Source organism: Bidens hawaiensis, unplaced genomic scaffold, assembly GCF_021521415.1.
Source record: "Bidens hawaiensis isolate Kalapana, Puna unplaced genomic scaffold, B.hawaiensis_p1.1 tig00007641_1, whole genome shotgun sequence".
NCBI lineage: Eukaryota > Viridiplantae > Streptophyta > Magnoliopsida > Asterales > Asteraceae > Bidens > Bidens hawaiensis.
In genome coordinates this window covers 593,897-609,094 of record NW_027491532.1, presented here as the reverse complement: position 1 = coordinate 609,094, position 15,198 = coordinate 593,897, and the positions used below count along the sequence as shown (strand labels likewise).

Genomic DNA, 15,198 nt, shown 5'->3' with positions numbered 1-15,198 from the left:
TCTTTAATGAATTTGGTCTTCTTAGAAGTAGGAAAAAAAATTTCGGATCACGTGACTTTCGGCCCATCCATACTAGATGTTCAAGATCCGCCTCTGCTCTTAAAAGATGTGACATCCTTTAATTGTAGATATACATACGCAAAATCAAGAACAGTGGAGTTACATAAATTCTATATATTGATAACCTTTAAGGAGCTATTGCATTTATATATATTATTTGTTTACCGTAAATTCCAGGGCCATTTTGTTAATCGTGTAAAAATTTGGGCGAATAGAAAAAAAAAATTTGGGCCTTAAATTAATTAACTATTTGGGTTTAAACATTAAGAATGCATATTCTTTTCTTTTCAAAAACTATATATATAATTTAAAAAAATTATAAAAATTCGAGCCTATCGGGATGTCGGGTCAGGATCAGTCGACTAGCCAGCCCTACCTCATAGCCGGCCTTGGTAAACTCTAAATCATATATAATCACATAATAACTTTAAAATCAACTTAAAAATGCTAGTAACAGTTATTATCGGACCAACCTAATCTCTTATCTATACCTAGTGAAACAATTAGTGTAATTTTGTTGTATTTAATTGGCTTTTTATAATGTTTTGTAATTGCTTTGTTCTAGCACCTTGCTAGTTTATAACACCACTATTAGAAAAAAGAGAAATAACGAATTCTCACTTTTCTATAATTTACGGGGTTTTTTTGTTTTTGTTTTTGTTTGTTTTTGTTTTTTTTGTATTTTTAAGTTTTTTTTTTAATTTTAAGAGCGGCATATATCAATAATTGGCTGAAATTTAATTCTCTAATATAGGTTATTAACAACTTAGTAAATCCTTTGTTATTATTCTCAAACCTGCAATCCTGCATGCAATGATGAAATGGTTTTGTTTGAAAAATGTATTTCGAAATAACTCACGCTTATAAAAGTGTTTTTTTCTTTTTCATAATTTTGTATGTTATGCACTTATTTGTATATTGGGGCGTATATATGACCATATATCATATGCTATAAAATGATTCAACTCTTGGCACATAAAGATATTTTATATGCCTATATTATTATATAAAGTATATATTGAACTATTTGTATCTAAATAATTTAGAAACCTAAGGAACACATCATATTAAATTCTCCTGAATAAGCCTACACTTATAAGCGGCTCATATTTCTTCTTAACCCATAGGATATGAAATTTCTTTTTTATACTTCTACAATCTTACAAATACTAATACGTGCATTCTTCTCGCCAAGAGAGGTCAATCGATTCTTTAGATAACTAAAATGTAAATAATCATTTTTTTGTGAGCGAACTGTGGTTTTTGTGTTGTTCAAATTTGTCATTTCAGTCCAAAAGTTTAAATTTGTCATTTTTTCCCTAAGGTTTGATATACGTAGCAATTTTCGTTCATAAGGTTGTGTTTTCATTGCGATTTTTGTCCCCGCTATTTCTTAAAATATACTATTTCGGTCCAAAATGTGTTGACGAAAAGGACGGAAATTGCAATGAAAATGAAACCTTATGGACGAAATAACAAATTCTAAACTTTTAGACTGAAATGACAAATTTGAACAAATTACAAGAACGAAAACCGCAGTTCACTCTTTTTTTGTTTAACCACTCTCACTTTAGAATTCAAAATTTTGTAGTCATTTTTATATAGAAAAAACTAATAATAGAAGAAATTAATAAACTAATAATTTAAAAAGAAATTGTTGGATCATGTGACAGATAATGTGAACATAAATGTGCCAATTACATAAATCAAACAAACTTTGAGGTTGGAATTTAATGACCAACTCTACTCCATTGAAGGCATCATATGGGTTGAGATAGATTTGAACTTTAAGGTGAAGTAAATATGTATTGTCCACCAAGTGAATGTATCTATCATATTCAAGTCACATGAAATGTTATTCCCTTTTAATCATAAAGAGTTTCTATCAGCGCGTTTAATAAAACCGTAAAAAGCTATTGCGTCAACATCTTTGCACTTAAGTCCATATGGGATTGTCATTCAGCAAAGACCCGAGATCTTTATACTTCTTAGCGTCTTAAAGAGACCGCATCACATCTTCTCAAGTGGTCTTATGAAGACGATTTGCATTTACAACCTTAACCGAATCGAACAATCGGTTAATCTCCAAAACTTATGTGCTATATTCTTCAAGATTTGTTTGCACCATGGCAAAGTAATGTGACTGTGGACTATGACCTTGTGTCTACCTTTCAACATTCTACCCAACAACACTAGTAAAAGTTTAAAATCTAAAACAATATCCAATTTCTAGAAGGGCAAATAGGTCATTTCACTTGCTAGAAGCTTCTATATCTAGGAAGCCCATAAACACAAACAAGACAAATCAGAGGAGTTGGCACCAAAAGAAGTCTTTCCCTCTGACATTCCACCTCTGAAGCACTAACAAAAAAAATCCATACAAAATTCCCATTTTACCCGTGAATCTTATTAATAATTCCCATCTTGCCCTTCCTTCTTCATTGGCTCCTCAACTTGACACAGCTACAACACACCAATCACTTCAAAGATAAATTCTTATAACACCCTCAAAAACTTCACAATCTTTAAAAATTAAAATTCCTTCATGGGCTGTCACTAAAGGTATGATTTTTTCCAATATTCTTGATATTTTTGACTTTTTCAAAGTCAACTTTGCACAAAGTTTCAATCTTTTTCTTCAAATTTTGATTCTTTCCATCTGGGTATTATGCCTTTTAGTTGTTTATAAGGTAATGTATTGTATATCACAAGATCTTGGTTATATTGTCTATGTAACAGTATCTGTTCTTAATTCTTATGTTCTTGAATTGTTTATATTTGCAAAGAAAATTTAAAGATAGTGCATACTGCTTTAAAAAAGATCAAATCTTTGTGGGTCTAATGTCCTCCTTTTTATGTAATTATTATAGAAAAGTATTGGGAATGTTAAAGGAATCAACCTTTATGTGGTTCATATTTAAATTTGAACTCTTTTGCCTCTTTTAGTCTTTTTGTTTGAATATTATCTTTGAATGTGTCAAATCTTTGAATATGCAATAAACTTTACGTTGGCTTTTGGTGTTTTGTGACAGATAATTCATTTGTTATCTGTTATTGAGCTTGTTTGCAAGCTGAATGATGCCTGGATTGGCTGTGGATGAAGTTGTTGAAGATACGGTGTTTGATGAAATGCCTGAGAAAGGGAACTTGTCGAAAACCAAGGAGAATTTGGTGTTGACCAAGTCAACGAACGATGCAGCTGCGGTTCATGCGACTCCGGGTGATGCGGGGGCTTCTAGGGCGGTTGTCGAGCCGTCTATCAAAGAACTTTATGATAATGTGTGTGATATGCAGAGTTCCGATCAGTCTGTGTCTAGGCTAAGTTATGGATCTGATGGTGAAGAATCAAGAATCGATTCCGAGTTAAGGCATTTAGTTGGAGGTGAGATGAAGGAAGTCGAGATTCTTAAAGAAACCGAAGAGGTTTCTAACCAAAATGAAGGAGAAAACTCGAAATCTCACTCGGTGAAAGCATCAAAGTCGCAGTTGGAGTCAGAAGCGAGTTCTGTTTCGAGTCCCAAGAGCAAAACTCATAAAAAATCCAATCTTTTAGCCAAGAAAGCCAATAAGAAATCAAGAAAACCGGTTGTTGATGATAAAGATTCGGATCGTGGTCCATATTTGCTCAAACAAGCACGGGATTTGATGTCATCGGGCTCTAACCCTCGTAAAGCACTCGATTTAGCTCTTCAAGCAGCATCTTGTTTCAAGGAATCATCTTTAGACATTGTAATGTGTAAACATGTTACAGCAGCAATATACTGTAGTTTAGGCCAGTATAATGAAGCCATACCGATTCTTGAACAGTCTATCGAGATCCCAATGGTCAACGAAAGTCAAGATCACGCGCTTGCTAAATTCTCGGGCCTAATGCAGTTGGGTGACACTTATTCCATGTTGGGTCAACTTGAACATTCCTTAAAGTGTTACACGCTCGGGTTAGAAGTGCAACGCGAGGTTTTAGGTGATTCCGATCCAAGAATCGGGGAAACGTGTAGGTATCTTTCAGAAGCGTATGTTCAAGCTCTCGACTTTAATAAAGCCGAGAGCTTTTGTAAAATGGCAATCGAGATCCATTTACAGAACGGGTTGCAAGCGGAAGAAGCAGCCGATAGGCGGCTCATGGGTCTTATTTATGAGTCGAAAAGTGATCACGAAGGTGCACTCGAGCATCTAGTTTTGGCTAGTATGACCATGGTGGCGATCGGGCAAGAAACCGAGGTATCGTTTGTGGATTTAAGCATTGGTGACACATATTTATCATTATCTAAATATGATGAAGCTATATTCGCGTATCAGAAAGCACTCGCATCTCTTAAATCATCCAAAGGTGAAAACCATCCGTCTGTTGCTTCGGTTTTCGCCCGTTTGGCTGATTTATGTTACAAAACCGGGAAGTTTAAAAAGTCAAAAACTTATTGCGAAAACGCACTTCATATTTATGAAAATCCTGTTTCGGGTATCCCGTTAGAGGAGATTGCGTGCGGTTTCACTAACATAGCGGCTATATACGAGTCTATGGAGGATGTTGACCAGGCACTCGATTTGCTACACAAAGCGCTAAAAATATACAGCGATGTGCCAGGTCAGCAAAGCACGGTGGCGGGAATTGAAGCTCAAATGGGAGTTATGTATTATGTGTTGGGAAAATACTCGGAATCTTATGATTCTTTCAAAAACGCGATTTTTAAGCTTCGTGTGAGTAGTGAGAAGAAATCTGGTTTTTTTGGGATTGCACTTAATCAAATGGGACTTGCTTGCGTGCAACGGTATGCCATAAACGAAGCTATAGAATGCTTTGAAGAAGCTAGGGTCGTTTTGGAAGGCGAGTATGGTGCGTTTCACCCTGACACGCTTGCGGTTTATAGCAATCTTGCAGGCACTTATGATGCAGTTGGCAGGTATGCACTATGAACTTAAAACCATTTCTTATTATTTATATTATTTGGTTATCACATATCTTAGGTTATGTGTAGTGGGGGGCTACAACTTGTGATTTTTGCCATGTGTCGCCCAGTCAGCAAATGAGGGATTTTTGTTTTACAGGTGTAGTGGTATGGGTGTGTGTGTGTGTGTGTATGCTACACACAAAATATTACAATAATCATAATTGAAACAAGAAACCAGGTGACAAAAACACATCCCCCCCCTATCACCCCTATTATCGCCGGGGGGGCGGTGTTACAAACAAAAATCGCCCCAAAAGTGGGGGAATTGTCGCCCACTACACATACCCTTATAATGGGTAGATATCATATGTGATATTGATATGAAATATATATATATATATATAGTGTTCAGATTTAATAATCTTGAAAAAAATGTGATCTTGTTATGGAAACTTCCATTAAAGGAAAGTGTTCCAAGATTCATAATCTTGAAAAAAATGTGATCTTTATGCAGGTTGGATGACGCAATCAAGATTTTGGAACATATAGTTGAGGCTAGGGAGGAGAAGCTCGGGACAGCGGGTTTTGATGTGGAGGACGAGAAAAAACGACTAGCAGAGTTATTGAAAGAGGCGGGCAAAGTTAGAAGCCGAAAAGCTAGAACTTTAGAGACCCTTTTTGATTCAAATGATCAACCGAAAACCAGCAATGATGTTATTGGGGTATAATGATGGTGGTGGTGATTTGATCATGAAACAATGTATTATATAAGTTTATACACACATAATTATATGGTTTTGATTTTAAAGATTGAGTGTTTGGTGTATTTGTATTTATTTATATTGCTTCAATGAGTTGTTATTGATTCCTGTAATTACTTGTATATGATGAAATGGTTTTATATGGTATTATGGTATACACAATCATGAGATAATTTTCTATGATGGTTATTTTAATTAGACAGAACATTGGTATACAATTTTACATGAGATTTAGTGTTAACTTTTAAGTGGTTTTGGTACACGGTCACACGGTAATTTTTTTTCTTTTTTCCAAAAATAAAGATTTCGGGCCAATTATTTTGTGTTACATATTTATTAAATTCTTATTACTTAATAATTATACATTTGGACGAAATATTTGAAGTACATATTTATTAAATTCTTATTACTTCAAATAAAAAACTAAAACTATTGGTTTTCGTATCGGTTCGACTTTTTTAGTTTTTATGCACATCCTCCTTTTGTGTTCCTTTTGGACTTTTCTAAGTGTTGCTTTATTTCTCCACTTTTCACTAATATTTGGAGTATAACCTCGTAAAATTATAAATTTATAACCTTCTAAGCAGTCTCTATGTCACACCCCGACCATGACGGAAACGTCGGGGTGCAGCCGATTGTTCATCGCACACGACACTATTAAGTGACAATATTTAATCAACTCATTTAAATTCATAAAAACACAAAGAGTCACATACCTTGTTCATACAATAACCGAATTCAAATCATAGTAAATAATATATTGTTCGTTTTGCTAATATCCTAATAGTCTCGATAACGTTTTTTCTTCAAGTCCTCGAGTCAACCTAAAGTCAAACCTGTAACATTGCATAAATAGATTTTGTCAACACAAAGGTTGGTGAGCAATTTCATAGTTTTTGAACAATAGATATATAATATGAAATTCCATAACTTGTATACAAAACAATAAATAATAGCAACAATTTAGATAAATGAAATCGTTAATAAGAATACATTAACGACACCTTTCTATAAGGGGATGCCAAATGTACTCGAATTTTGTATGAAATCGTTAATAAGAATACATTAACGACACCTTTCTATAAGGGGATGCCAGATATACTCGGATTTTGTGAATCAACCATCCAAAAGCGGTAAACACATTAGCACTTAAGCATATAACACCAAATCGAGCATTTATTTAAGTAAAGTATACAATAAAGTTTGTGGTTTAAGACTCAAGTATAAATCATTTGGATTTGAATAAGTTTGCAATCTCACCCCCAAAATATAAAAGAGTGAAAACGGAGGATGAAAGTACTCACGTTCAAGTAATAAACTTGAAAGATTTGATGATTTGGAGATTAACCGGAACGATGAGTTTAACGAACGAAGCCTAAAGGAGAAGAAGTCTTGTATTAAAAAAGTTGTCTTGGAAGTCTTTAAACGAAAATAAATGATAAGAAATGTAAACAATTTAAAGTTTAAGGTTTAAAATGTAAATATTTAAGAAATTATAATAATAGTCATTTAAAAATTTAAGTTTGCTTGAAACCGGGTTAAAGTATCTAGCCCTTAATTTTACTCAACCAATGTTAAGTAATAACGTGGGTAAAAATGCAAGAATGCAAGTCCCTTTATAATATAGATACTAAAACGGGTTTTAACGAGTGTTCGGGTGGACGATTCGAGTCTTGGTGACTTGACCAAACTCAAAGTCAACTTTCCCAAAATAATAAATGTATGAGATAACTCAGTAAATCTTAAAGAGACTTAACCAAGTATGTAGTTCTATTGTTTTAGAACTAACAACGTCCTTTAAGCGAGTGTTTGGTTTAATCGGTCCAAACTTTGTTATAAGATCAAGTTGGATTCAACATTCCGAGTACTTTGTGAAAATAATTAAAATCAGTTTATAAAGTATTTTTAAAGAAATATATAAGCTTTAATGGTTAAAAACACACTTGTGTGTCTTAAGCGAGTAAACTTTGTTTAGTTCGGTTTGGTTCGGTTTTTATCTTGGAATAAGGCCAAGAATAGTTACCACATGTCCAAACATCATAGAACTTATAAAATAATTTATAAATAATAATACCAAAGTTTTACATACAAAAAGTCAACAACAAAGTCTTTAAATGAAAGTTCGGTTTCCGGTTCGGATCTTGTTTCGGGATAAGACCGAGGTTAGATTCTACAAACCCATAACCATGGAACTAATTAAATTGATTTTAGAAACTCAAATCTTACATAAAACATGTTTATACAACTATTCAAACAAACTAGTAAAACAAGAGTTCGGCTTCCGGTTTGGAGCTATTTACAGAATAACCGAGGCTAGTCTCTACAAACCCATAACCATGGAACTCAAAATGTAAAATAGAACTAAGATGAGCAGAAGTTAAACAAGTATAACAAGTTTGACGGTTAGATGCGGAAAATATATATAATCAAGGACTACTACGAGTCCTCCGTGTAGCTTTGTCTTATGGGCCGGACACTTAACCGACCGAAACCGGAGAAATGCCCACCGAAGGTACAAAGGATGTTATTATATATATGCTGTATAACAATCTTCAAGTATAAATAAGTGTTAACAAGTTGATTATAATGTAAGACTATGGTCAGTTTGACTTTGGAAAGTCAAACTGCCAAAAAAAATACGAAGAACACCTTTGAATGCTTGAGAATTGGAAGAGAAAGAGATGAATGAGCAGGGATTAATGAAGGGGATAGGGGTGTATATATAGGGTGGGTTGAAAGGGTCAAGCATGGGGTGTGATATCAAGGTTTGCATGCAAGAGGGGTCAAGACAAGTCACAAAACAACAACAAAAAAAAGATGGGGTTGCTGGTCTGCTGCTGGTCTGCACGTCAGTTCGCGTCCGGAATTTCGTTTTTGATGTATCTTGAGCGTTTTAAATCCGTTTTCGAATCCGTAAAAGGGGTTTTTCAAATTAGACAAGCGGGAATGTTTTAGTAACATAAAATCCAATATTTTATATATTTGAAATGTTCGGGATATAAATCAGGTCGTTTACACAAATACAAAATAAATACAATTTGACCCGAAATCGAGGGATGTCACACTCTAGTTTTTAACTAGAGGTGATATCATATATTAATAAAAGAAGTCGAATTGAAATCTTCACTTAAAACACTATTTTCACTTGTGAATGGTGATTCACAATAGGTGATCTTTACAAAATGAAAAAGAAGTTGCAAAGATAATCTCTACCTTGATTAGAGGAAATAATAGTATTTATAATTCCCATCAAGGCTAAGGAGATTTTATTGGTGATTTAAGTCATAATAAAAATGTATATACGGTTTTGAAGCTCGAGGTCTTTTAGAAGCAGCCCTCTATCCTTTAGAATGTAAGTATAGTTTACCTCTAATTAGCCCTGTTTAAAAGGTAAGACCTGACTCTTTCATCTAATACCCTACCCGAACCCTTAACCCTTTTAGAAAGAAATGTGGACCCGATACCCTACCCTCTAAACAATAAAAGGGTCGGGTATAAATAAGGGTTTTAAAGATCCAACTCTTTAGCCTTCAAAGCAGTAATTACATATCCTTTTATGCGTTTACTAGTTGCATATCTTATATATGACTTTAATTTATAAATCCTAAAACATTTATACTTTCATTTAATAGCATAGTAAAGTCTAACTTCGAAAGTTTATCAATTATTTGAAGTTTTGAACTGATAGAAATAATATTCGCATTCACAAATTACATGTAGAGAACAATTCAATAATTCCCATGTATATGTTTCCAATTAGTAGTATTGCCCTTTATTTTATTTTTCTTAAATAGTTAGAAAATTTCTGATAAATTATATATGAAATACAAACCTCTCATAAATTTCAAATTAATTGCGAATATGATGTATATCTATCTGGAAACTAGTAAACGGGTCAAGGGTTTGAAAAAGGGTCGGACCCTTGAAACCCTTTTACCCTTTAAGGTGAAATTTAAGTACCCTTTACCCGATCCTTATTAAATATTCGAGTCTAATTAAAGGTTTTACGAGTCAGGTAATCAAGTTTCAAGGGTCTGACCCTTATCTTGCTCACCCCAACCTCTAATTCATCCTTCTAAATCCTACCATACTCTTGAATATACATGCATGTGTTTTTACATCTATATATGCTACTCTAATCTCTTTACATATTGTCTATAAGTTATAATAAACAAAGGTCACTTTAAGCAAATGCTCACTACCTAGAAAAAACATTTCATGAATACTCTCTAGTTTCCAACACGTTTTATATATATTATGTCAGAGAGATCATTTTGTTGATAAAAAGAATTGCAATACTTGAAATAAGAAATCAAAATTGTCGGATTAAACCAAATCGGATGAATCCATGAGAATAATAAGAACTACATTGATTTGGATTTTTTTATTTTTTATTTTTTATTTTTGATGATAGATTTTTGCAACAAAGGAGGAATCCAGTTTAAATAAACGAACTTGAACCGATCAAGGTGAGAACATATGGAAATCTTGAATTAATCACTAACTGTAAGTTTTAGGCAACGGATTCTTTCCATATTGAAGGATTGAGATAAAGGAGGCGTTCGATAATTATGGCAATATAAAGGAGATGCTTTAAGACAAGCACACATCCAAGCATAGGCAACTCATTTAATTAACAGCCCGACATGCAACATAAACACAAAAATGAACTAACATTAATAATATCACAAAAATGTTTGATACCGAATTGAAATATAATATATACTAGTTTGAGACCCGTGTATTACATGGAGAATTAATGAAAATTAGAATATTTAAACGTTAAACAAAATACAATCAATAACACAATTATCATATATTGTTAATACAATTACAACTTTCATTAAAATTACATGAATTACAAAACAAACATTATGCTAGTAGTCTACAAATAAGAAAACATTTCCTTGTACATGACATTTGTGGTTGTATTGGTCAGATTACCTTGTTTATCAAGAATCAGAATCTTGAGCCCAAACCTGCTTGTAACTCTTGACAGGCGATGTATAGCTTTCCATGTGAGAACACGGGTTCTTTCAAGTACAAATCAACCCTAGATAATGATTGACATTGGCTTTTGTTTATGGTCATCGCAAAACATACTGCAAGAGGAAATTGTCGTCTTTGAAATTTATATGCTATTTTGTTGTCTGTTGGAGTCAGTGATGATCTATAATCTTTTGTAAATTAGTTGAAAAATCCGTAAATAAACAATTTAGACCACTTATTCATGCTAACATACAACTTTGAAAAAATATTCTATCTAAAATTAGATGAATCAAAAATAAATAAATAAATAAAATACAAAATTTAAAAAAATAGCTTTTATCTCGTTTTTTAAATATATTCAAAAAATGATTTAATCATATAATAAGCTGTCGGAATCATTAAGCATATAGAATTCGTTTAATCATACAATACTAACAAAATCATGCTCAAAACCTAAAACATTAATACTTATTCATGCAAATAATGTAATCAACTGTAACTAATCATCATAATCATTAAGCATAAATAATAATGCTAACAAAAGGCTAAAAAAAACTAATAACCTGTTTGTCATAGTGGTTCTCGGTTATTAGAGTGTTTGTTAGTAGAGTAAAGTGTTGTGTTATATCTTTTATATATATATATATATATATTACATTTACAATTAGTAGATTATGAATGTTTTGAAATTTAAATAATAATTCCGTTAAATTAGGTGATAATTTAAGAAGTTGTTGGAAAATATATTTGAATTGATTATATCTTTTCATATAACTTTCTAAATTAGTTTAAAAATTCGTAAATAAACAATTTAGACCACTTATTCATGCTAACATACAACTTTGGAAAAAAATTCTATCTAAAATTAGATGAATCAAAAAATAAAATAAAATGAAAAATTTTTAAAAATAGCTTATATCTCATTTTTTAAATATATTCAAAAAATGATTTAATCATATAATAAGCTGTCAGAATCATTAAGCATATAGAATCTCGTTTTTCAAATTTCTATCTAAAATAATAGGAATTAAAAAAACTAAATATAAAATAAATAAAATAGTTTTCATCTCGTTTTTCTTCATATTAAAAAAAAGGTTTTGAAAATTCTTTAAGATAATAGTTATACAATAAATAACAGTGAATTGTTGTTTCATTGCGATCAAATTTTATTTACTTTATTTCGACTGGCATTTCATGTATACAAGAAAATTAAATAAAAATTTAACCATAATATAAAAAATTTAGTCAAAGAAAATACAGTAATAAAATTTATTTCATTTTGGTATTCTGATCCATCTTATTTTAGATAAATTTATTTAATAGAAAATATTCTTTGCCAACAAAAATAAAAGTGAAAAGTTAGAGTTTTTAAAAAAATAACCTAATTTGGTAAATATTTTCGAAACTCCTTATTTTGTTATATGACTTTTTTCAAACCCCGTATTTTAGTAAATAACTACCAAATTATTTGATTTATATTTAGCATAATTAGTCATTTTATCTAGAATATTCTATAATAATAATTCAATAGAATAACAGTATATTTTGACTAAATATAATTGAATTGATAAGGAATGTTTTGAAATTTTAAATACTAATACCGTTAAATTAGGTGATAATTAAGAAGTAGTTGCAAAATTTATTTAAATTGATAATATTTTTCCTATAATTATCTAAAACAAGTAATGAATTGGAAAGAATTCGAAATTATATGCACATAAGATGCACACTATAATTTATTATAATAATTAATAAATTGTGATCATCTTTTCAATAAAAAAGTAAATCAAATAATTTGTTGATTTATATTTAGCATAATTGGTTGTTTATCTAGAATATTATATAAAAATAATCCAATTGACTAACAGTGACCTGGCTATATTATTATAAAAATACAAACACCTCTACAAAACATATAAAAATAATATCTACTTCATGTTATAAATGCAATGTATGGTAACATAGAGATGTGTCCAAAGCACCTACTTCACAATTTATCCTATAATATTCAATTTGATCACTAAAGAAAACAATCACCAAATATGCAGAGATTAGTGATGTCAACCTAGAGAGTACTAATGTCACACCCTCAAAATCCACTAACGGAGTTTTACCGTCAGAGGGTGTGAACTGGCAGGATCGGAATCATCAGTTATAATCAAACCATAAAAACGTTTAAATGCAAATAAGTGCGGAAGCGTAAAACCTTAATTCAAAAACTGCGTCACGCAGGACGACTTAAAACCAAATGTAACTGTTAAAATTAAGTTTGCAGAATAAAGATGTTTTCAATTAATGCATGCTCCTAAACCGCGCGCCCGCCTCGGCTACCTGAGAATAACATACTAAAAGGGGTCAACACGAGGTTGGTGAGTTCACAAGTTAAATAAGATAAATCGTTTAGCGTTTTGCGTAACCACGTTACGGCGTTTAATTGTTGCGTAACCTCGTTACGGCGTTTAGTTGTTGCGTAACCTCGTTACGGCGTTTAGTTGCGTAACCTCGTTACGGCGTTTAGTTGTTGCGTAACCTCGTTACGGCGTTTAGTTGTTTTGTAACCACGTTACAATGTTTAAGTGTTTTGCATTACCAGATAGTGTTATGTCAAATTATATATCGATAGGTAGCTAATCTATACAACAAGTATCGCTAAGTGGTTCGCGACCGAAGCTGACTGTTTATCAAGTGCCCGTCCAGGTCCTCCAGACCATGGTAAGTGTTAGCCAAGATTACACCCACTCAACCTCCAGTTGAGCTTAGCGTCGGGTGGGGTTTGTCAAACCCAGTAGTACTACCCAAAAGTGACTCGCTATTCCAAATATTAACCGGTCCGATGTGTGGGACTTCAAATGTTACGTATGCCGCTTAGCCTTTACAAGTGATATATAATTTATAACAAAATCTTACATATGCGCTTATCTCAGAAAATATGTTTACCGGAGTATGTTATCTCCCCCAAGTGAAAAACGTTTGAAACCAGTTTAAGAGTGGGGTAAGTGAACTCACTGTTTGCGAAGAATATTCCAAATTAGATCACCGAGTGATGCGCGTCGTAGAAAACTCTCTAGCGTTCTAAAATAACAAAGAGATTTTCTAAGTATCGTAACGTTTAACGAGTCTCTAGACTTGGCACATAATACCTATGCACGTAACAGGTTTCGTGTTTCGTTTGTGAATCGTGTGTGACTTAAACAAGTACAATTGTGATACGATATGTGAGTGAGCAATTACTTTCGTGTCACGTACTAATAATGTATATCACTAGCAATTTCTCTCCGTAAGGGCAACTTGGTCACACACAACAATTAACTAGCAATTATTCCCGTAAGGCCATTTTGGTAAATAAACAAAGACTAACTAACCATTATTCCCAAAAAGGGCAATTTGGTCAATTCATGGCAATCAACTAACAACTATTCCCCGCAAGGGTATTTTGGTCAAAATACAACAATTATATAAAAACTATCATATTTCATGCATTCCTATACAACTTAGCAGCTAGTTTCGTCCTGACAGAATTTCTACTTGAAAGATTGTACTATTTCACCGATTATAACGTCTCAATTAATTCACCAAAAATTACCACAGAAACATACATGTCTTAGGTTTCCAGAACATATTTTATCTTATTTTTATTCCATATAGATTTCTCATAATGATCAAAACATTACAGTAAACTCATATCAGTCAGATTCATGCACAACAGAATGTTATTTGCAATTCCCGTTAAACGAAAAATCCAATAAATGCAAGACCACTTGGGTTTGGTTCCTAACTCAGTGAGTCAACTTCCAGAAGTGGAACCAACCCAATTGGTCTCGTAGTTCATGAGATATAACATTTACAACATAACCTAACAGCAGGTCTAACAGCTCAGCTTTGCATCACGTTTTTGTAAAATCATAAAAGTATACTTCCACTTATCCAAAAATTACGAATTTATACTTTATAGAAACTAGACTCAACCTAGTTTACTGCAGTACCCACAATCTCAATCAATTTTCACGTTTACACTTCGTTACAGTCAGTTAAACATCGTATATACATTCTGTCCAGAATCTGTTCACATCAAAACTCAACATAATAATAATCTATGAACTATCATGCATCCATATAACCTTCTAGACACTATAACTACTATCCATGCATATCAATCACACCATACATACAAGATTAGGGTTTTATTTGCACTCACACTCAAGGACACAACAATTAACAAGCAATACTATCAAAACTAGTTATCAAATCATCACTAATACACCATCAAATAAACAAGAATCATATGAACACCATGCATAGGAAAAAGTCGAACCTAGGGTTTGCAAGTTATACCTTCAAAACACCAATACAAGCAAGAGGAAGGTAGGAGATGATTAAAAACGGATGTAGGATGCTTCAATTGTGAGAAACCAAGATTAAAACCAAGTGTTTGGTGTGTGTATGTGAGCCGATCGCACGGAGGGGGGGGGTCTAGGGAGCCGTCGATTTTTGTGAGGGGA

General features: G+C 32.5%; 1 protein-coding gene across 1 annotated transcript; it reads left to right on the top strand.

The window, feature by feature from the left end:
* Positions 1 to 2,592: 2,592 nt before the first annotated feature.
* Positions 2,593 to 5,688, top strand: LOC143635686 (protein KINESIN LIGHT CHAIN-RELATED 3-like). The gene is made up of 3 exons (XM_077103454.1): positions 2,593 to 2,622; positions 3,093 to 4,961; positions 5,464 to 5,688. The coding sequence occupies exons 2-3, from the start codon at positions 3,136 to 3,138 to the stop codon at positions 5,675 to 5,677; spliced, it is 2,040 nt and encodes a 679-aa protein (XP_076959569.1). The 5' UTR covers positions 2,593 to 2,622; positions 3,093 to 3,135; the 3' UTR covers positions 5,678 to 5,688.
* Positions 5,689 to 15,198: the final 9,510 nt, after the last annotated feature.

Coding starts and splice junctions, on each gene's coding strand:
- LOC143635686 (XM_077103454.1), top strand. CDS start 3,136: ATGATGCCTGGATTGGCTGTGGATGAAGTTGTTGAAGATACGGTGTTT. Junction 4,962..5,463: donor ACTTATGATGCAGTTGGCAG/GTATGCACTATG, acceptor ATCTTTATGCAG/GTTGGATGACGCAATCAAGA.